This window comes from Hippoglossus hippoglossus, chromosome 19 (assembly GCF_009819705.1).
Source record: "Hippoglossus hippoglossus isolate fHipHip1 chromosome 19, fHipHip1.pri, whole genome shotgun sequence".
Classification (NCBI taxonomy): domain Eukaryota; kingdom Metazoa; phylum Chordata; class Actinopteri; order Pleuronectiformes; family Pleuronectidae; genus Hippoglossus; species Hippoglossus hippoglossus.
Window position 1 is genome coordinate 13164768 of NC_047169.1, and position 22248 is coordinate 13187015.

General features: G+C 43.8%; 1 protein-coding gene across 9 annotated transcripts in view; it reads left to right on the forward strand.

The window, feature by feature from the left end:
• grid2ipb (glutamate receptor, ionotropic, delta 2 (Grid2) interacting protein, b) overlaps positions 1 to 22248 on the forward strand; it is a 36601-nt gene that overhangs the window by 10748 nt on the left and 3605 nt on the right. For 6 of the 9 annotated variants that reach the window (XM_034569790.1, XM_034569791.1, XM_034569792.1 and 3 more), the window contains 19 exons: positions 3050 to 3331; positions 5952 to 6037; positions 8916 to 8985; positions 10630 to 10782; positions 10867 to 11022; positions 11812 to 11963; positions 12073 to 12207; positions 13542 to 13627; positions 13869 to 14019; positions 14437 to 14738; positions 15912 to 15956; positions 17007 to 17756; positions 19684 to 19836; positions 20243 to 20330; positions 20836 to 20925; positions 21347 to 21543; positions 21631 to 21786; positions 21870 to 21956; positions 22055 to 22184. In XM_034569790.1, coding sequence (XP_034425681.1) covers positions 3050 to 3331; positions 5952 to 6037; positions 8916 to 8985; positions 10630 to 10782; positions 10867 to 11022; positions 11812 to 11963; positions 12073 to 12207; positions 13542 to 13627; positions 13869 to 14019; positions 14437 to 14738; positions 15912 to 15956; positions 17007 to 17756; positions 19684 to 19836; positions 20243 to 20330; positions 20836 to 20925; positions 21347 to 21543; positions 21631 to 21786; positions 21870 to 21956; positions 22055 to 22184 — 3269 coding nt within the window. The remainder of the gene's footprint in view (positions 1 to 3049; positions 3332 to 5951; positions 6038 to 8915; positions 8986 to 10629; positions 10783 to 10866; positions 11023 to 11811; positions 11964 to 12072; positions 12208 to 13541; positions 13628 to 13868; positions 14020 to 14436; positions 14739 to 15911; positions 15957 to 17006; positions 17757 to 19683; positions 19837 to 20242; positions 20331 to 20835; positions 20926 to 21346; positions 21544 to 21630; positions 21787 to 21869; positions 21957 to 22054; positions 22185 to 22248) is intronic. The other 3 variants (XM_034569787.1, XM_034569789.1, XM_034569795.1) reach the window with 3 other exon arrangements.

The following is a 22248-nucleotide window of genomic DNA, read 5'->3' on the forward strand; positions in this document are numbered from 1 at the left end:
TGTGTTGCTGGTAGTTAGTCTTGTATTGTTGTGGTGCTGAACGGAGAGCTCCTGTGAAGTGCAGCAAGTGGTGTTGTTCATTTAAACAACCACTAGGGGGGAATCACATATGTAGGTTGTTTAAAAATATTTATTCTGTCTGTAGCATATTTACTTTTTATTTCTGGAGTATTTCAAATTTTTGGGACTTTTTAACTGCAAGGTGAATGTGAATGTATTCCATTATGGTAATTGATGTGGGAGTTTTCAAGGAGGTTATATTTATATTGTTGTTTGTCGGTCTGTAGCAGGATTATGCAAAAACTACCAAACCACTTGTATTAAAACGTGGTGGAGGGGTGGGGTATGGGCCAAGGAAGAAGACATTCACTTTTGGAGTAAATTCAATTTAAGGGGCCCCTCCAGGATTTTTATATGTAGAGTGCTTATGTCTCTGAACAGGTAGATGGCCAATCAGCCTTGGCAGAGGGATGCTCTTTCCAAGTTAGTTAAGTGAGCTCTTTGTACATATGACTTATATGTTATCAGAAGACGTGGCCTTTTTAGATTCTATGCATGATTCTGACTTTGACTATTGTGTGCTACACAACAAGAACAGATAGGGGCTGAAGGTGCTCTATATTTACCTGAATACCTTTTATGAAAAATGCTTAAACAACACTGGATAATGAAAACAACCGGAGTCAGGCCTCATGTTTGTCTCGCTCTCCTTCTCTCTGTACAATAAACGTGTCCTAATTGCTTTACTTAGCTGTCAAAGTTGTTTTCATGCAGTTTAATTAGCTTCTTGTGGACACGTTCAGTGGTGGCTGTTGCCCCCCCCCCCCCCCCCCCCCTTGTCATCATCAGCACGTTTGTTGCTAATTACTCGACTGGTGCTGTTTTTCACAGACCGTGTCTGCTGGTGGCTGATTCATCTGATCAGCGCCAAATCAGCGAGTCAGAGCTCAACAGACTGGTGTAGGTGGGAATCAAAACAGTTGTTGTGTGTGTTCGAGCTCTGATCTCAGTTGGATCTCGATAATTCTGTGATTCAATAAACACATGATTCAAATAATTAACTTCTGACTCGTTACATCGGCTCTTTAAGAAACAGTGCAGTCTGGATTTTCTACACTTCTAGTTCTCACATCTTTATGGGTCTAGTTTAGTAAAGTCTGACGTCTGAAGGTAACAAAAACCACCTGACTGCAACTCTTTTTTGACAGAGCTAAATTAACTGTTTTGCTGTTTCCCCTATGCAAAGTTAATGATTGTGGTTTCATATTTACAGGTAATGATATGAACATCCCCATTTAGTAAGTGATAAAGCAAGTGTATCAAATGTATTTGCCAAAAAAATGTCAAACTATTACATATATATGATATGAAAAAACTCAGTGTTCAGGTCGATGACAAATAGCAGCGCTCCCACTCAATGAGATAACATAAAATAATAATTTCTTAGTCCCACTACAGGGAAATTAGCAAAATTAATGATGTGCCCAACGTGGGCGCAATTCTCTATTATCAGGTTGTGACAATGAATTAATTCCACATGTTATGAAACTGTTGGTTTTTCAGCTGGAGATTAATTAGTTAATTTCCCTGAGCTACTTTGAAGCTTAAGAGTCATATTTGTGAGCATTGCTGTGTTGTGTGTTGAGGCTATTGACGACAAAAGAAATTACCCATGAGTGCAGTGACGACACTATGTGCCCGCCATGAAAACTGGTGTGTGTTTGTGTGTGTGTGTGTGTGTGTGTGTTCCTGTACTTAAATCTTTGCGAGGACCATTTTAAGCATAGACCCTACAGAGTGAGGACATTTTTGGAAAGTGAGGACATTTTGACAGGTCTTCACTTTTTAAGGTTAAGACTTGGTTTTAGGGTTAGAATTAGGTTTAGGGTTGAGTAAGGGTTGGGGTTAGGCATTTAGTTTGGATGGTTAAGTGTGTGTGTGTGTGTGTGTGTGTGTGTGTGTGTGTGTGTGTGTGTGTGTGTGTGTGTGTGTGTGTGTGTGTGTGTGTGTGTGTCTCTTGGCAGCCATTCTGATCACTTGAATGAAACCTTGTGTTCTGTTGACAGCTTGTGTTCTGTTGACAACTCATTTTCTTTTGCTCTCGTATAGTGGGCGCTGCTGTGTATAGTCAGCGTCCAGCTCTCCATATGACAGAGTACACACTTACAGTTTGAATGAAAGTAAAAATGTCATCAGCCGAGCAGGATAAAGCTTTCAGAGAAAGACTGTTAATTGTTCTCTGAAATGAGCAGGATTCATTCAGTTTAAACAACCTCTCCTCCTACTGCGTGTTGCTGTTCACTGAGGTCTGAGGTCAACATGATGATGCCAGTTTCCTGCTCTGTGCTCACACTGACAAAGTGACACAGAGGTGAGGCGTGGACGGAAGTGTGGGAGAGAGAGAGAGAGAGAGAGAGAGAGAGAGAGAGAGAGAGAGAGTGAGATTCTGTAGATGCGGAGGGAGAGAGAGAGAGAGAGAGAGAGAGGAGAAATCCCATGCTCGCTCACTCCCACACCTTTTTTCTCTTGCTGTCTTCCGGCTCTGGTACCTCACGCTGCAGCAGAGACACTTCAGCAAGCAGCGAGTGACGCCAGGCTTCTCTCACTGTCTCTTTATCCTCAGAGAAAGACCTTTTCTCCCTTGCCTCTCATTCAACTTCTCTTCTTTTTTCTCCCCTCTTGGGAAAACAGTCACCTCCAGCGGGAAAGACACATCATCTGTCCATCAGAGGCTTTTTTCTTCTCTTATCTTTAGAATCTGAGTGTTGAAGGAGGAAGCCTGTTGATTTGAATAAGCGTGGACTTGGATTGTGAAGATTATTTCTTAGCAGTCGAGTCGATGGTCATACTGGATGTCAGACTTGCTCCTGTTATGTCACTGGAAATCTGAGATGATTGATTATGGGCTGTTGGCTTTCAGAATGGATCGAGGTGGATCTGTGATATAGATTCAACCTCTTTCTCTTTTTTTTCGAAGGCAACTCTTGTGGACCAAAAAAAAAACTTATCACCCCTCATTATTTTCCTCACATGCCACCATGTTTGCCAGAATCTTCATCCCGAAGAAACACCGGCAGCGCTTCGACGACGCCGTCTCCCAGAACGTGATCAACCGGCTCCGCCGCAGCAAGAGCATCAGCGAGCCGCAGGGCAGAGTCCGACGCAGCCGGAGCGAGGATCACTCCGAGCGCCACCACGGATCCAAACGGGCCAGCTCCGTGCCCAGGGATGGAGGGGAACCCGGAGGGAGGGGTGACAACGAGAGGGACAGGGGTATGAGGAAGTCTGTCTCTGGGATTCCAGCACATCCCCCCATCGGACCCAATCAGAGGTGAGCAGACTCCTGAACTGTTGTTTTTGATGTGGTGCTGTATGAGTTCATTTGGCTCTTTGCAGGTGTTGCTTAATGTTGTAAATCCACAATTGACTGTCTGATTCAGATACTATCACAGTTTTGACAAGGAAACCACACTTAAGAAAAAACAAATCTTTGTATATGAGAAGAAACATTGAAATAATAATATTAATAACAATCTTATTTAGATAGCATCTTTCAAAACAGCCATTACAAAGTGCTTCACAAAGAGGGAAACAAAATAATTTAAATAAAAATATATTTATATTTACATATTTAAATGATAGCCTACAATATAGGTTAATCAGTATTTTCCATTTTGTCTGATAACGTCATTATCCATCTTCACCTATTCAACATCTTAATTGCTCACTGCTGAGGGAGACCCTGACCATTCGACTCGTCCGGCTCACCCCCCCCCCCCCCCCCCCCCCTCCCCACCCACTGACACACTGATCACAACAATTAACAACTGCACAGTGGGTTGAATGCAGGATTACACGAGTGCCAGGACCCTGCCCACACCAATCTAATTTAATACACCCTGAGGTCTGGTCCACGTGACAGTGAGAACAGGGGGTCGAATGTGTCGACAGGTCGCACAACAGCAGCAGAGAGAGAGAGAGAGAGAGAGAGAGAGAGAGAGAGAGAGAGAGAGAGAGAGAGAGATTGATAGAGAGGTAAATTAATATGGAGAGATTGATAGAAAGAAACATAAATTGAGAGAGAGAGAGAGATAGATGGATAGAGAGAGTGAGATAAACTGATAGAGAGAGATAGACACACAGAGGGATAGATAGATAGATAGATAGATAGATAGATAGATAGATAGATAGATAGATAGATAGATAGATAGATAGATAGATAGATAGATAGATAGACTGTGTACTGCTACTACTACTATAAAACAGCCTATTGGTGAAGATCCTCTAAATCCATCACCATTGATTGTTAATGGTCTTTTTAGGCCAGTTGTTGTAGCTGCAGTACAATGTGATCAGCTGCTGGCTCAGTAGTGACTGATAGATTCCCATGTGGAAGTATAAAGTGCAGCTGATGTTGACTGATGACAAGTAGAGGAGGCCTCGATGGACTCAGTGTTGGAGTTAGCTATAGAGGTCGATGCTGCGCGGCTCTGTGCAGCCCAACACCCTCCCCACGCACACACAAACACATTCTTACACACTCGCAAACAGTCACACACACAATGCACGCAATGCACACGATACACACAGACAGCAGAGAATGCACCCATCTGCATTTAGCTCGTCTTACATAACAGCCGTTAACCAAAGGATAGATTTGTCTGTTTTCACTCCCCCCCCCCCCACCTTCGCCTTTTTTTGTCTTTCCTCCGTTTACATACCAAACCAGTGTTGCCCTGAATGGTTTCCATGGCGACACGCTGTGGATCGACGACAGCGAAAGTGTCTCATCTTTGATGTAATGGGAGGGCCCAGCGTGTATTCCACCACTGGGGGGGGGGGGAATGAGGGTGAAGAGCCACCGTCAGCCAAATGTCAACGCGTACTGTAATATTTTTATTTAAGCCTGAAGCTGATTGAATAAAATACACAGACGTGAGAAGTTACGTGGAGTTGAGCCTGCACTAAATCACAAAGTTGGATTCCAGGGGGAAAAAAAAGACAGAGAGTCATATCTGCACTTGTTCAGACTCCCACCAACAGGAAGTCACAAAAACAAAAGTGAAGCACAAACAGCCTCGTAACAAAGAGCAGCGAGTGAGCCATCGCTCCAGAGACAGCTAGGCCGCCCGACCTTTCACGCACAGGTTGTTGGCTATAGCAACAGTCGCTAGAAAACAATTATAATAACTAATTAATAATTTATTCAATTAAATTTCAAACACTGTGGTTCCAGCTTCTCAGATGTGGGAATTTGCCACCTCTTCACTTTTATTATCCTTGTGTACATCAATGTTTGGACTGTTGCTTTGACAAAAAACAGCAATGTGGTTCTGGAAAGGGGCATTTTCACGGGTTTCTGAAGTGTAATGGACACAACCATTAAACAATGCATCTAAAATATATGACATTACAACAATAATTGGTGTTGGATCTAGGACACAGTGATGTAGAGCCGAGGAGAAGTCTGAAAGCAGACATTGCCCCAGAGAAGCAGCATGAGGAACTAAAGTCTTGCTCTCAGACTGAAATACCACACTCTTGAATAATAATAGATAAATAGTGTAAGTCACCACAAAGTCACAAATGACATTTTCATGCTGTTGTTTTTGTCTGATCAACAATCCAAAACTCAAATGATTTCAATTCAAAACTAAGATTGTAATTCCTGATGTTTATCAACATTACTTTAATAGTTTCAGCAGTGCACTGAACCTTGCTGTCTTTTATACCACCTTCAAAAAGAAACTGCAGGACTCATATGAGAGAGGTTTTAAATAAATGCGTTCTCTGCTAAAAAGTTATTTTATTTTAACATAAAAGAACAAAAGGCTTTTTTCCTTTAGTGATGCCAAAAAGTGGGATTAAATACGTTCTAATCCAGTTTGAAAGAACCTCTTGAATCAGCACTACGACATGTTGTGACTTTTAACCCTTTTTTGTGTCCTCAGGATCGTTCGTGTCTACAGGGGGAAGAAGAACTTTGGCTTCACGCTGCGAGGTCACGCTCCCGTCTGCCTCGACTCTGTCATCCCAGGTACCGCTCCGATATTAAAAACCAGAACAATATGGGCACCTGATAGACGCCTCCTCACTGTGTGCGGCTGGTTGATCCTCCCATTGCTCTGTGTTGGCTGGCGAGGGAGGGGGGGGGGGGGGTGCGGGTGCATTTTAGGTGGGTGAGTCTGCTGTGGTGCCAGCCGCTGGGGGTCGAAGGTGATCAGGAGGTGTTACTGTGTGTGTGTGAGTGTACCAGGAAGTGGACTCGTCTGACTCACCAATACAATGTGGAGAGGAAAACCCTCAGAACAGGCTGTACTGTGCTCAGACACTCAAAAGATACGTTCAGGGATTTTACACAGATTTCCACTGATCCTGTTTTATGTTTTCTTTTCTCTCAGTGTAGGCAGCGGTAATTCAATCACGAGAACCCAGAGTTTGGGAGTAAATGAGTTGTTTAATTTCAGTCTGTGTAATGATATTACAGATCTCTGTATGCTACTCACAAAACAAACGTTATATAAATGAATGAATAAGTAATAAAGTCATCATAATAAAAGTCTTTTCGTGGCAGAGTGTGGAGGATGATTTCAGTTGTCTCACAGCCTGAGGACAGAAAGCGATGTGATGTTTTGCGGTACAGCAGCGTTTGCCGACAGCAAATGTATGTTCAATCACATCAAATCATGTCGAGGTAACTGTTTTAACTGTTTTGTCAAATCTGAAAAAGCTAATATACATTCTAACCTGTTACAAATGAAGTCTAATAACATAAAATCACATAAATCTTCAGCACAGATGTTTGATGATAGATGGCTGAGTTTCTAATCGGCGTTCACGGTGGCGGATTAAAGAATTCACTTTATGAGCCTCAGTTGTTCTGACTTGAATATATGAGTTTATCAAAACATAGATCTGTATTAAAACATATGGAAATGAGCTGATAGCAAGTCACCAGCTGTAATGTCAGGATTGTTATTATGTTCTAAAGAACTGAGACAAGGTCCATTTTATCCCAATGCCAGAGACAGCTGGTGACTCCTGGCACAAAAGTTAAAGCACCCTTATCTAATCTATCACAGTTCTTTAAGGTTTCTCATTCACAGTATCAGGTATCAAAAGACAAGTCACAAATTCCTTGAAACATAATTAGAGTAATTATTATACTTTAATACTTTTTGTTACCATGCATTTCACACACTGTATCATCATGTTATGAACTTTAATCTCATTAAGTACCTCAGTGGCGGATCTATTGATTGTGAACTTAAAAAATGCTTGAAAAATTCTTAACAAATTGTTATATTTATTGTTGGTATCGTTAGTAAGAGACAAGTTTATTTTTAAAAAAGAAAAAAAAGAAAAACTATTGCCAGAGGCACTTCAGGGGCCAATCAGATTTCAGCTATAGGGCCAGTGCCCCTTTGGCCACGCCCCTCGATCTGCCCCTGACTTAATTTACCTTCATGCTCATAAACGGTGCCAAGTTGAAATCTTGAATCTCCTGTGGTTTTCTTCACAGAATCTCAGAAAAGCTTCATTTCTCATGGACGCCCACAGGGGAGAATTTATTATTAGTGTTCTACACACTTTAATTCACAACCAACAACCGATTATATAAAGATAGATGTGTCAAAATGATTTCCTCAGGAAACAGTTTGTCGTTTTGGGAAATACACTCATTCACTTTCTTGCCTAGAGCTACATAAGATTGATACTGCTCTCATATCTGTATTATTGATATGAAGCTACATGCTTGGTGCTATCTTAGCATAAAGACTGGGAACTGGTGGAAACAGAAAGCTTTGACCAAAGGTGAATTAATCCACCGGCACCATTAAAGCTCAATAATAAATATGCTATTATTTGTTCGTTTAATCTGTGCGTAACTACAAAGCCTTGTTTATTTGCTCCCTCAGCTCTGAAATGCAGAACTCTTTATTGCTTAAATTTATAAGCGCTAGGCTCAGTTTGATGTAAATTGGGCTTTTTCCACAGCTGAATGAATTCCCGGGTAGATTATTGCTGCTTTATACCAAAGAGATAATCACCATGAAAACCAAACTCTCAGTTAAATATTTGTGAGAGTCATTTTGACTCAGAGCCTTTTGGCGAACATTTTAATTACTTTTTGTTATTTTAAATTTCCAGCAGTGAAAGGTTATTAAATCATCTGTTATTGCTTTGTGAAATGAAGGCATCAGACAAGAGTGGCTCTGAAGCTCCTGCGGAGGGAATGTGGTGCCTTGGTGGGGAGGGAGGTGTGTGTGAGTGCGTGAGTGCGTGTGATGGTGATGACGGCACTGTTCCCGCCTACCATCATCCCCCACCATCATGTGCTGAAGCGGCCAGAGCGGACTGACTCAGTGGGCCTTATGGAGGTTGGTATGGAGATAGTGGGGGTGGATGGCATGTCTCTCATCGTGATCTGAACACAGATCTGTTATCGATAACCTGGACGCCACGAGTTCCGCCAATGCGAAGTCTGTCTCGTGGCCTGTGAATGTGCTCAAACCTGCACACGCATCAAAATCCCAAACCCTGGCATGATGAGTTTATTATATCCAAACTTGAAGGCAAAAAAATGCTGACAGGACATTCACTGCAAGGTAAACTCAGCAGCGAGTTGACAGATGAGGAGGCAATGGTGGACGGGTACAGTGCAGTCGGCAAGATTTCCACCAGGGATTGTTTTGACAGCACTTCTTCCTCACGTAATAAGATTTAACGTGGAGATCATCTGGTTCGTTCAGGGCCTTTGTTTGTTGTCCCTCACAGACTGACAGCATCGCATTAGGCACGGCGTCGTCCTGCTGCTCCCGTACGTTCAGCGCACCTTGTTAGCTGCTGATGCTGTGCCAGGGTCCCTTCTGATTGATGCCTGGTTTTCTGACATGTTTGTCTCCCTCTCTCAGACAGTCCTGCTGAGGAATGTGGACTGAAAACAGGCGACCGCATTCTCTTCCTCAATGGACTGGACATGAGGTTTGTCTTGAATTGCATTACATCACATTACATTTAGCTGACGTTTTTGTACCATGAGGGTACAAACCCAGGACAGCAAGAATCATGTAAGTACAGTTTGCTTCCAAAAACCACAAGTTCTACATGTAAATAAGTGCAACTAAACTTAATTTCTTTTTTTTATTATTACAAACACCAGAGTTGACAATGGCTATTAGACATCATCTTCTTAACCAAGGTGTAGTCGGAAGAGATGTGTCTTTAGTCTGCGGCAGAAGATGTGTCGACCTTCTGCTCCCCTGATGTCAATGGGGAGCTCGTTCCACCATTTAGGAGCCAGGACAGCAAACAGTCGTGATTTTGATGAGTGGTTAGCTCGCAGTGAGGGAGCAGCCAGTCGATTGGCAGATGCAGAGCGGAGGGAACGGGCTGGGGTGTAAGGTTTGACCATGTCCTGGATGTAGACTGGGCCCGATCTGTTCGCAGCACGGCTATGAATACATAGCATTATGATTATTATGATTATTATTATTATTGTGGTCTTTGCCTGCTGTCCCAGGTCTTGAACTTAGGATGTCAGGGCTGCTGCTAGTATTAAATCAACATCGCTCCCGGTGGCAGTTCAGCCATCACAGAGCACATCAGCGTTACAGATGTACCGTGCAGCGTGTCTGCATGGGGCCCTGCACGTGCTTTTATGTAAACCGCTCTCCTTGTAGGAGTTGAACTAGTTCTCTCTTGGACTTTGCGACTTCTCGACCTTCTGCCTGTTGATTTTCCCTGAGCCAGTGTGGGAGTGCAGATAAGAAATTCATCTCGCACTAAATTGAATTGTACACGTTCGAGTTCAGCAAATACAGTATGTCAGCCGATCTATCAGCCAGCGTATCCAGCCCTGTGAGAGGAAACAGTATTACTCACGCTGCCACCTTGATAGCCATGTGCAAGGAGCATCGCAGAGCCGTTCCCATGGCTGCCTGATGTACGGATTTGATTGGCGCTGTATAATTTTGCTGCTCTCGCTGATAACACAGTGCTGCAGCAGTGGGAGGTGAACTAGAAAACAGTGGGAGCTGTTCAGCGGAGAGAGAGAGAGGGAGAGAGAGAGAGAGAGAGAGAGAGAGAGAGAGAGAGAGAGAGAGAGAGACAATAAAGTAAAAGATATGTGGGAGCTTTTAGTGATTTGTTTACAAAGTGAGCATATGTTTTACGACATCTACTATAATGTGCACAATTTGATATATAACAGAGTTATGGCTCCTACTTGGGTTTACCTTGTCAATGCATTATACATCACAACGTCTTAGTTTTCTCATCTTTGTATAACAATAGTGTATTATTATGAGGCATGGGGGCTGCATCAAATCTTTGTGTGGGAGGTTGTGACCTATATAATTTTTTTTCCATCGTCATAATTGGAACCCCCTCCCCCCTCAATAAGCCACACAATAGATCTAGGGGTAACCATTGTACAATTTTTTCTTTTCTTTTTTTTCCTTGATAAAAAGCAGGTACGTTAATCTTTTAACAATTATATAGATACTGTATAACAAGGCTGGAAAAATCTAAATGGGTCGACTTTTTATGGGTTGCGGTCATGCTCAATTCTCTGTTATTTATTTCTGGGCCTCTCAAAGTTCACTATTTTATATTCTCTCTGTGTAGGAACTGCTCCCATGAGAAGGTGGTGTCCATGCTGCAGGGCAGTGGGGCGATGCCCACTCTGGTGGTGGAGGAGGGATCCTCGGACTTCTCTTCAGACCAGATCGACCCAGAGGACTCTCCTTGCCTGGCCCCAACCACGTTGCCACGCTCTAGGTACGTACAGACCTGGCATCTTGAACTGGTATTTCCACATGTCATTGTTTATTGAAACAACAAACTACTGTGGTGACTCTCCAGGTCTCCAGCACTCAGCTCTTTGCAGTGGGTGGCAGAGATCCTTCCACCGAGCATCAAAGTCCACGGGCGAACCTTCAGCCAGCAGCTGGAGCACCTGCTGACCATCCAGGAGAGATACACCGTCTGCAAGTCCCTGGAGACTTTCTTCCAGCACAGGTCGGTTGGACTGAGCGGGGTAGGGTGGTATCTATAAATGGAAATGGCACAAAGGGTGAAGGGAGGCAGATTGTTAAACAAATAGATGAGAGCAGAGCGATGGGAGTGTTAGAGCATGTTTGATAATCATTATAATCTTCATCTTGTACCTGGGAACATCAGCTTGCGGAGATTGGCAGCTCGAGCAGCAAGAAACAGCTGTAAAAACAGAATTAAGCTTTAAGTCCAGTTTTCAGCATCTGTTAAACTAACCGAGACTCTGTTTACTATAGTCACGTCAAATTGACAAATACTGGGGGGAAAATTAGCTGTTGCCTGGGAAACAGTTTTTAGCATATTCAATATATCAGGCTGTTAAGGGCGTTCTTTATACAGGCTCAAGACAGAGATGGAGAAAACGTATGATGGATGATGAGCGGAAAAGCAGCAAAGAAACAGATGCATGTAGCTAAGCAGGATATTTATTCCTCCCATTAGGCCGTGATGATTTCTCCTGGAGGATGAAGGGATGAAGGGAAGGGATGGATGGTGAATTAGCTCTGCAGATCATAGAAAAACAGGGGGAAAACAATTAAATTCTACTGTACATGCTCAACACCTCAAGGAATGAATCCTGGCATTAGTGGCATCCCTGTTATCCTCCCACCTCTTTATATTCTGTTTGCTGCTATATGTGGCATTACAGATGCAAAGAATACACATCAAAGCTAAATCCTTTTATCAAGTGGTTGTCAGATGTCCGCCTGTAGACATGGGTGTCTTATATAAAGATTACGTGTGTGTTTGCAGGAACGTGGATACACTCATAGTAGACGTGTTCCCGGTGCTGGATACTCCAGCCAAACAGCTGATCTGGCAGTTCATCTACCAGCTGCTGACCTATGACGAGCAGGAGCGCTGTCAGGGCAAACTGTCCCGCTTCCTGGGTTTCAAGAGCAGTGGTGAGACAGCAAAGAAACGCAATGTGGAGATTATCTGCACACATACAGTATATATAAGTATGTACAGTATATAGATACAAACATGGTGCTGAATGTGTGTGATTTGCAGCAGTGTTAGAGCCTGACGTCGGCCCGGAGCACCACCGGCGGAGCAGCTCCATGCGCGTGACGGGGACGTCGTATCGCGGCATCGTCCGAGAGAGGAGCTCTGACGACTGCATCATCGGGACTCACCTGGGAATGGGTACGCTGCACTTAGTAACAACATCCGAAGCGAGGGTGTTTCCTTCCACAGCATCAAATTATTATCATCCATCTCCAGGGGGTTCCTTGGATTTATACCAGAGTTTCCAGCTTCTCTCTGGGTCCCCTTAAAAACTTCTCAGCCAAATGTCAATTTAAGACACTCTTATTACTGTTTCCTTTCAAACTTCGCTGACTAACACCACTGAGCCTCAAACTTTTAGAATGTGATGTCTCAAACTTTTAGACTTTTAGACATAACAGAATTTGCCAATTAATACAGAATCTGCTACGAACCACACTCTCCCTGGCGATTGTTATTCGTTATTCATCCCAGGGATGAACAATATCTCAAAATCAGTTCTGAAGTTTACCGAAGGCCAGTGAAGTGACACTAAACTTGGGGTAATGTCCTCTCTATACTTTGTTTTGGTGAGGAGTCTGGCTGCTGCATTTTGGACATCTATAAGTATATCTAGTATTATATATAATGTGAGTGCAATATATGCACTATACACACGACACAGTAATATTACAGTAGTGTTTAACATGTATACATATATTAAAAATTGAAACGAATACTATTATTTATGAAATTGATTATCTGTGTCATTTGGGTGAATTTGTTTTTTTTATAATGATAATAATAACATGTAGAAGACTGAAAAGAAAAATTATATAAGAGGACAAAAAACAAGAACACAAGACATCAAAGACAACAAGCAAATTAAAACAATGTCATTCAAAATTAAATTAAATTATTATTATTAAAATCTCCACCTCATTATTATTTCAGTATACAGGACAAGTAAAATATGGTACAAGTAGAATCGTATAAGGTAGAGATAATAAGTAGCACTCAACTTTTCCTCAGCAGTCTCAGTACTGTTAATGTTCCCTTGAGCAAGACGTTCAGTAGAACCTGCACCAGCTGAACAGCTCAGAGCTCAGTGATATGAGCTGTGTGTGCACAGGTCAGCTCCCAGGTGGGACTGTGTGTAACAGAACATGCAGCACAAATTGGTGGAAACCATGTTCTCAGCAAATCCTCTGGATACTCAGCCTAAAAGAGAGAAAACTGTCATCAGCCGTTCATACATTAACCTCCGTGTCTCAGCTGTCTCTGCTTTTGATGAGCTCTTCAAACTATTCATCCAAAAGCTGTTTTAGGCATCATTCATAGTTTCCATTCCCATTGCTGAGGCCCAGCTTTCGCCTTGTGCTCGTCCGCTCTGCATCTTCATCCTCTCTCCTCTCTCTTGGCTGGAGGTGGATGGATGGATGGATGGAATGAGGAGGCTTATGTGTCACTGTTCATGCTTTATTGTGCTTTAGGAATTCATGTCGATGAATCCGGGAGCCCGGAGGAGAGGCAGTCAGGAGATGGAACCTCCTTCCCCGAGTCCCCTGACCTCAATCATGTAGGTATACCTGCAGCTACTCAGCAGCTGACATAACTATCGCTAGTTATGTCACGTGTGAGCTCTGGTCATTTGAAGGTCTGCTCGTAAAGTCTGCAGCGTTATTTGATTTCAGGCTGCAGTTGACTTCTGATTGGCAAGTTTAAAAAAGAAAGAAAAACACCTCAAAGCAGCAGACTTCCAAATCCAAATGTACTGCAACGATTGTGTGTTAACCAGCTGATCATGCCTCCATCCATAGATGACAGGTGTGTACACGGAGCTGGAGAACGTGTACGCAGGGAAGAGTGTGTCTCCGCTGCAGGGGGGCTCCTCAGCGGAGCCCGAGAGGCCGGGACAGACTGAGGCCTACGGGCGCTCTCTCTCCCCCCTCACACTCCCCCCTCTCACAGGTACCCTACCCTTGTTACATGTGCTTGGTGCATGAATGATGCCACGTCCATGTCTTGTTAGTTGTGTTGCAAATTCAAGTTTTTAATTTGAAAATGTAATCAGCAAGGAAACCAGCAGCTTATATCAACTTTGATGTAAACATGGCACGAGAGCCACTGATTTTTCATTCATTCAAATCCTTCAGTCTACATGTGTATATAAGCCTGCTATCCTTTTGTTGCCATGGTTCCCTCTCAGAGGAGATGGTCACCAAGGTGACAACAGGACCAAGAATGTCACAGATTATTTCTAGAGGGTTTTATAAGTAGCACCATACGTCATATAAGCCAATGTAAACATTTCTCAGCAGGGGAGAACAGTGAGGGTCAAACATCCCCAGAGCCAGCAGCAGCCATCTTTGATTTCCCTTTTCACAGGAAACCGTAAGTCCGGCCTGTCGCTGTCGTGGAAGGAGCCTCTCCCCACTCCTGTGTATGAGATCCACCACCAGAGCAGCGTGGACTCCAACCCCTACGTCAGCCTGGAGAGCCCCCCCGCCTCCCCGCAGCCCTTGGACAGCGGCCCGAACACACTGACCCGCCGCAAGAAGCTGTTCACCTTCTCCCGCCCGCCCCGCAGCCGGGACACCGACAAGTTCTTGGACGCCCTGAGCGAGCAGCTCGGGCACCGGATCACTTTGGTGGATGACTTCGTACCCGGCGAGAACGACTATGAGGAGGTGAGGAAGTCAAGCACAACATCAGCTGTAGTCATGCACTTCAAATACAGTACATGCTTTGTTTTTATCAAGCATACCTTGTTTGTATTGAGGAGTATTTCAGTATCTTGTTCTTCTTAGCTCCATGGTAACTTTCATGATTTATGGCCACAACTTTTCATTATTCCTTTCACTAAACTGACAACTCTTAGCATTAGCAGTATGCTAGAAGATTCTCTTTTTACACTTAATAATGTTTTTATATTTATGCCTCAACTACTGAGGGAGGAGAGGATCACCTGAACAAACTAGGATTCAAGTTTCAAAATGTAGAATGGGAATGAGAATGAGGATATTGATGATGATGATGATAATGAGGCTGAGGATGAGAATTAGGATGAGAATGAGGATGATGATGATGAGGATGATAATTAGGATGAGGATGAGGATGAGAATGATGATGAGGCTGAGGCTGAGGATTAGAATGAGGCTGAGAATTAGGATGAGGCTGAGGATGAGGATGAGGATGAGGATGAGAATTAGGATGAGGCCGAGGATGAGACTGAGTTTTAGGATGAGGATGAGGATGAGGATGAGACTGAGGATGAGGTCAATGGCTGTATCAACAACAATAGATAATTTGAGTATAAATAAACTTAGACACGGCTCCTACACTAACTCTAGCTCTAACACAAGATGCTGGTTCAGTGAAAGGAATAACCAGGAGGTATCCTTTGGCAGGGAGTAACAGTCCCATGCATCGTTGTTAAATACAAATCAGTATTATCTTTATTAAATGTGAGCTTAGTGTAATTACTGTAAACATTTGAGATTGTGAATGAAATGATTTGAATTAAATCTATTTGCACCTTTTGCTACAAACTTTAAGATTCTCTAACTTTGTTTCAAGGAGTGATCAGATCATCAATCTCCTGTTGTGTGCTGCTTTTTGTTTGTGGTAATTACACTTAAGTCTCACAGTTACTGTGATGCAACTTTTTTAAGCTAAAATGTCACATGCAGCCTCATTAGCAGACGATCTCAGTGTGTGTGTGTGTTTGCTCGGTGTCAGAAACTGAGCAAATTCACACGTGACTGATTTCAATGTTACGTTGTGGTGCTTGATTAATTGCATGTTTTACATTAGAGCAAGTCTAATGTGCGCTACAATGAACACTTGTGTCACATGAACAGATTTATCACGGTGATTGTCATGGTTTCAGAAGAAGAGCTGTGACTGTAAGTAAAACATGATACTCAGTTAATACCTAATTATAGAAGTCTAAGGTTATAATAAGTTATTGGCTGATGTTACAAACACAAACATTAGAGCTGTTTTGGCTGATTTTAAACATTTTTGTTTGTTTTAAATGTTTTAGAGCAAACTTTGTGTTATTGCATTGGAGTTTTTGCCTTCAAATCATGTACAACAGCAGCTTTGTACTTATTTAATTTTAATGCATAAGTTAATATAACATTTATAAATCAAATATATGTTTTAAGATAGGTAGTTGACAGTTTTTAGGCTGTAGGTACAACAGTGGTTGAAGTTTTTGTTACTGGATATAGAACAGTGTAAACAACAAATAGTCAAAAACTAGAAGGGCCCTCAGTAGAGCTCGTACCTCCGCGCAGACCCAACAGTCTCCTTAAATTCAATCATCCCTTAAATCTGCCTGTTTTTTAAAATTGAGATTCATCAAATATTCAGTGAGAAATCCAGGAAAATGTTTGAAAACACTCTCTCTCGCAATGTAAGGGGGAAAAAAATTCCTGGATCTGCCCCTTGATCCGCATCCACGCCCAAATTTGATGGGTTGTTCTCTGATCCATAACACATCCTTCAACCCAGTTTCATGGTAATCCGTTGAGTAGTGTGAGCGTAATCCTGCTCACATGGGTGTAAGTTTGGGTTGAACGTTGGGAGGGTTGAGGTCAAATACTTTCGATAAAACCTAAATTATTATTTCTTACCAATTAATAATTGCTCAGAATTAATTTATAATTCATATTTGCCAGATGATACCAAATAGTTAGTGGCAAAAAGTAACTACAATAAAATTGGGGTGAAAGAGTTTTTCTTTGATTATGCTGCAAATTGAAATGAATCCAGAAAAACCACCCACTGAAAACATAAGCTCCTTGGTGGAGGTAATGAGCGTGACCTCAGAATCACATAGGGGATGATAGAGAGTATAAACTAAATAAAGCTAAGCTACATTTTCAGTTTTTTATTAAAAGATGGCTGTCTGACTGTCGGGCCTGACGTTGATCCTCTCCTCCCTGTAGATGAGTTTCCAGGACGACCAGGACCTGGGCTTCATGCCGCGGCAGCTCAGCAGCGGCAGCAGTGAGGATCACAGCAGCAGCAGTGAGGCCTCCTACTCCTCCGGATCCGAGCCGATCCCACCTCCTCCCACCCAGAGCCCGCCACCCCCACCGCCCTTCCAGGCCCTGATACCCCCTCCCATCCAGTTTACTGACCCCCTCCCACCCATCCGCTTCTCCCCCGAGCGCACCCCCCGCAGCCGCATGCCCTTCCAGCCGCACCACCCCATCATCCCCCCGCCCCCTCCGCCTCCGAGGACCCTCATGTCCAGCCGCTCCCCTCGACACAAAGTGCTCCCCACCAGAGAGGACTTGGAGAAACCTCACCAGTGCTTCCAGGCCACCCCCGGCCGCCTCACGCACAGCCACACCACCGTGGGCTCCAGCACCCTGCGCTCCTCGCAGCCGTCCCGCCCCTGCTACCTCCCGCGCCAGCTCAGCCAGCCCCAGCCCATTCGCCAGACGTCCCCCCAGCCCTCCCCTCAGCTGCTGAGGCCGAGCCAGCTCGTCCTGCAGAGGCACCACCAGCTCCACCACCAACACAGTTACCAGGGCCCCCTGCCGCCATCCCTCCAGGAGGACGGCCCCTCGCCGTGCATGAGCCAAGGCCCCGGAGCCTCGGCGCTTCTCTCCCAGCCTCCAGGGTCTCACTCCAGCCTCCCCACTCACAATAAGGTTTATGAAAGTCGACAGGAACACAAGTCACAGCAGGTAACTGGTCTTTACAGTGGGCGGTCAGGAACCCACTTTAAATAAAAGATGCCTAATGTGTGTGCATCCAAATGATGTAAAAGTACCAATCATGGCAGTATTGAAATATAATCGCATGCTCTAAACGTAACACTTTTTTTGTTGTATCTGGGCTTTTTGAAGGGACAAATTGTACTTAATGTGACCTGCTTGATTCGTGTTTTATATATAAAAACATACGGGATCATGTGGTGTACTTCTAAGATACACAGTTAAAGATTAAAGCAGTTATTTTCAATTAGGTGTCTTTATTTAAATAACTTTTCAAACATATTTCACAATAAAAGCAAAGAGTCAAGAAAAGTCCAAAATCCGAACTTTGTTTTTTCTTCTTTCCTTCCTCATTGATCATCTCAAGACCCCACAGATGAATCCTGTGACCCTGTGGAGGCACGCGACCCCCAGTTTTGAAACTACTTGACCAAATTAAGTCTGAATTAAGTGAATAAAGAATCAAATTTCTTTTTAAAAACCTCGATCAGCTGCAACTCATAAAGTCAGCTTACAAATTCATGATCATTATCATTATTAAATGTCTAATAAAGCAATGTACAATAATGTATCAGTGACAACAACTTGTACTTCTGATAGTGGTATTCTGTTGATACTGTACTTCTACTCAAGTGGGATTTTGGATACAGAACTTTGACTTTTGCTTTGAATGCAAAGCAGAATTCCCAGTGGTAGTTCTCATAAAAGGTGAACTCACACAAAGCCACGCTGCACTTTTGCCTCTTCACTGGAAGCTAATGTTTGATTTGCCTCCTCGCTCGCACAGAAGATTCAGGAGGTTTACTATTAAAATATTTTCACATGTGTGTCTGGGTCCTTCCACTATTTGAGACTGAGATGAATTTGTGTGGATGTAACCACTCTGATATAAGAGTTTGACTTCTCCTCTATTCCTGCACCTCACACATGATACAATGACAGGTAGCAGGGATACTTCAGGTTCTACCTGTAATATAAATAATGACCATACTCTATCAAACACACCATACCCAATATTGTGGCTACCTTAACAGTAAACATAAAACTATCCTGAAAACATAAATAAAAAAAACCCCACATAAACCAATTAAGAACATTATTAAAATAATGAGTAAACGAGCAACATTAAACTGGGACACTTAACAGTCCCATGAGCCTTTGTGCTCACACTGTCCAATCAGAGCGACCGGTTCAGCATTCGCTACAATACCTCGGGGCTCAGTTACAGACACCGCCTTCTGTTAACGTCCAATCTGTGCGAGCGATGAGATAAATAAAACATCTGCTTCCTGCGGAGCGGCAAATCACAGCGTGGCTTTACGTGGAGTTTAACTTTGGTGAACTTTGACCCACAGTCATTCACTTGACTGTGCACTTATTCCAACACTCAAGAGACATGAGAGATTTGAATCCATAAAAACACAGGGTGGTGCAGTGCAGCAGGGCCACTGCATTGAACACCTAGCAACAGACAGAATCAAACAGACCAGAGCTGGAATCATGCAGGCGGCCACGCAGGAATAAAAGAACAGACAGAAGCTGAGTCTTTTGGCTCATCCTCTGATCCCATCGCACGTTTTAAGACGACATAAGAAAAACAAAGAAGCAGCGAAACAAAATGGGTCTTTATTTAAAGGACATGTGCGACAGAGAGAAATCTAAAGTGATCCTCGGTTTGTGTTGAACAGAAGTTGTTAGTCTTCTAATTGGACTTGACGTTTGTTTGCTGCAGCTGAAGGAGAATATATAAAGAACTCATGTTTACATGGCAACCACTGCGGCTCTGAACTGCGGTTTGGAGACAATTCAGTGATGCTTTGCTCGTTGAAAACATCAGCTGTGACCTTTTGTAATGATTTAAAAATATCTTCTAAATGATTTTTCTTTTGTTTCGAAGGCTGCACCGCCGCCGCCTCCGCCCCTGCCCCCACCCTGTGACCCACCCCCGCTGCCCAAGTCGGGCCAACGTGCCTCGGACGCGAACCACATGAGCGTGAAGAGGCTGCGCTGGGAGCAGGTGGAGAACTCGGAGGGAACCATTTGGGGTCAGGTGAGCATTTAGTCCGTCGGTTCAGTTTCAGTGGATACCGCGGCTCTGTGAGAAAAACTTTGAAAACAATAAACAATAACCCTACCTGTGAATCCTCCCACGTTGAGCTGCGAGTTTCTTCACTCCTCCCACATCATTCCTCCCATATTTGGAAAAAAAACCTACTGATCTACTCTGTGTCTCTGATGAGTCATGGTGGCATCAAAGCAAAAGTCTTGTTTTTGTAACCAGAATTCATGCTGCGTCTTTATATTCCCCGCACCATGTTAGACTCTCTGCTTCTTCTTTGGATACGATCTGATGTGTGTGTGTGTGTGTGTATAAAAAGAGTGTTTTAGACAGATTCCTCTACACAACCTTGACTGTGCCTTGGGAGAGTACAGAGTGTGTCCTTGTCTATATTTAGCTCGGCGAGGACTCAGACTATGACAAGCTCACTGACATGGTGAAGTTCTTGGACCTTGATCTGCACTTTGGGACTCAGCGCAGATCCAGTAAGTTGCCCTGTCCTGTCTGGTCACACGTCCTCATCGTCCGCAGCACGTCACATCTTTATTTGCATCATCTTTAAATGTCATTAAGTTATAATGTTCTGTGAATTTTTATTTATCAGTCGTCTAGTTGACAGAAGACATCTGTGTCTTTACTCACACCGTCTGTTTTGTTTATACCTTCGCAGCTATAGGATGTTCCCCATTACCTGCTTTGGAGCTGCTGCATTCACCTGCTCATCATATACGTTCTCCATAAGGCACCATACATCCCCCCCCCCCCCCCCCCCCCCCACTCTTTTTCTTTTCTGTACTAACACAGCTCTGCATGAGGAAACACACAGCAGACCTGTATTTATTCAAACTGTCCTAGAAGGCAGAGCTGTGTTATTAACCCATCAACCTGCTTTGCTTGTGTGTGTGTGTGTCCGTGTGTGTTTGTGTGTGTGTGTTTTGACCCCCCCGGTGCCTGGAGAACACATCCTCACACTGTTGTTAAAATTATCAGTCTCTCCTCCAGAGCCAGCCTTCCCTCCTGAGAACTTTAAAAAGAAAGACGTGGTGGAGATTCTGTCTCATAAGAAAGCCTACAACGCCTGTGAGTAACACACACACACACACGCACGCGCACACACACACACACACACACACTTGAAAGGTCGAGACTCAAGACTGAGACTGCAGTGAAAATACATCACCGTCCTATGATTGACAATAACAACGACAGTAATAATAATAATAATGGTAAAAATAGTAAATATAATAAAAGTAGAACATGGGAAACAGGAAATAAGTTCAGGTAAGATAAGATATACAGTTATTCCTTTATGAATATAAAATAAAATTTGGATGAAATATGAAAAATACACTGTGGGAAATTACAAATCATCACAACGGGATAAAAGTTCTTCTTTGCAATGTTGTGATCTTCTTTGTCATGTGGGAAAAAAAACAAATCCTCCTCTTCCTCCTCCCACTCTTCCTCCTCCTCCTCCTCCTCCTCCTCCTCGTCTCTGCAGCCATCCTCATCGCCCATTTGAAGCTCTCCCCCGGCGAGCTGCGTCAGGTGTTGATGAACATGACCACCAACAGGCTGGAGCCGGCCCACATCAAGCAGCTGCTGCTCTACGCCCCCGACGACGACGAGGTGAAGCAGTACGAGCAGTTCGAGCAGGACCCGGCCAAACTGAGCGATCCCGACCAGTTCATTTTCCAGGTACCACACAAAAATCTGAAACCCAACGAATCCACAAAGTGTAGGACAAGGAAAGTAAATGATGAGGGATTTTTGTTCGTGTGTCAGATGCTGATGGTGCCTGAGTACAAGACTCGCCTGCGGAGCCTCCACTTCAAGACCACGCTGCAGGAGAGGACGGAGGAGATGAAGGTCGCGTACGATTGCATCTACAAGGCTTCGGTGGAGCTGAGGAGCAGCAAGAAACTGGCCAAAATCCTGGAGGTAAACATCCAGAGCAGAGAGGATCCCAGTGAGGTCAGCCTGCACGGTAACAGTGGTCATTAAGTGCTCCTCTCCTCCCACAGTTTGTCCTCGCCATGGGGAACTACCTGAACAACGGGCAGCCGAAGAGCAACAGAACGACCAGTTTTAAGATCAACTTCCTGACCGAGGTACAGCGCGGTCACCTCCAACCACATCGTGTTTATCTGAATTTCTGGGTTTTTTCGGTCCTCTGGAAGTCTCATACTTTCCCCTTCGTGTCTCGCAGCTAAGCACGACCAAAACCGTGGACGGAAAATCCACCTTTCTCCACATTCTGGCCAAGTCGCTGTGCCAACACTTCCCCGAGCTGCTCAACTTTTCCAGAGACCTCACAACGGTGCCTCTGGCAGCCAAGGGTACGACGATGCTGCAGCAGCAGAGCTCTTTAAAACTCTGCTCTCCTCCCTGAAAATCATTCAT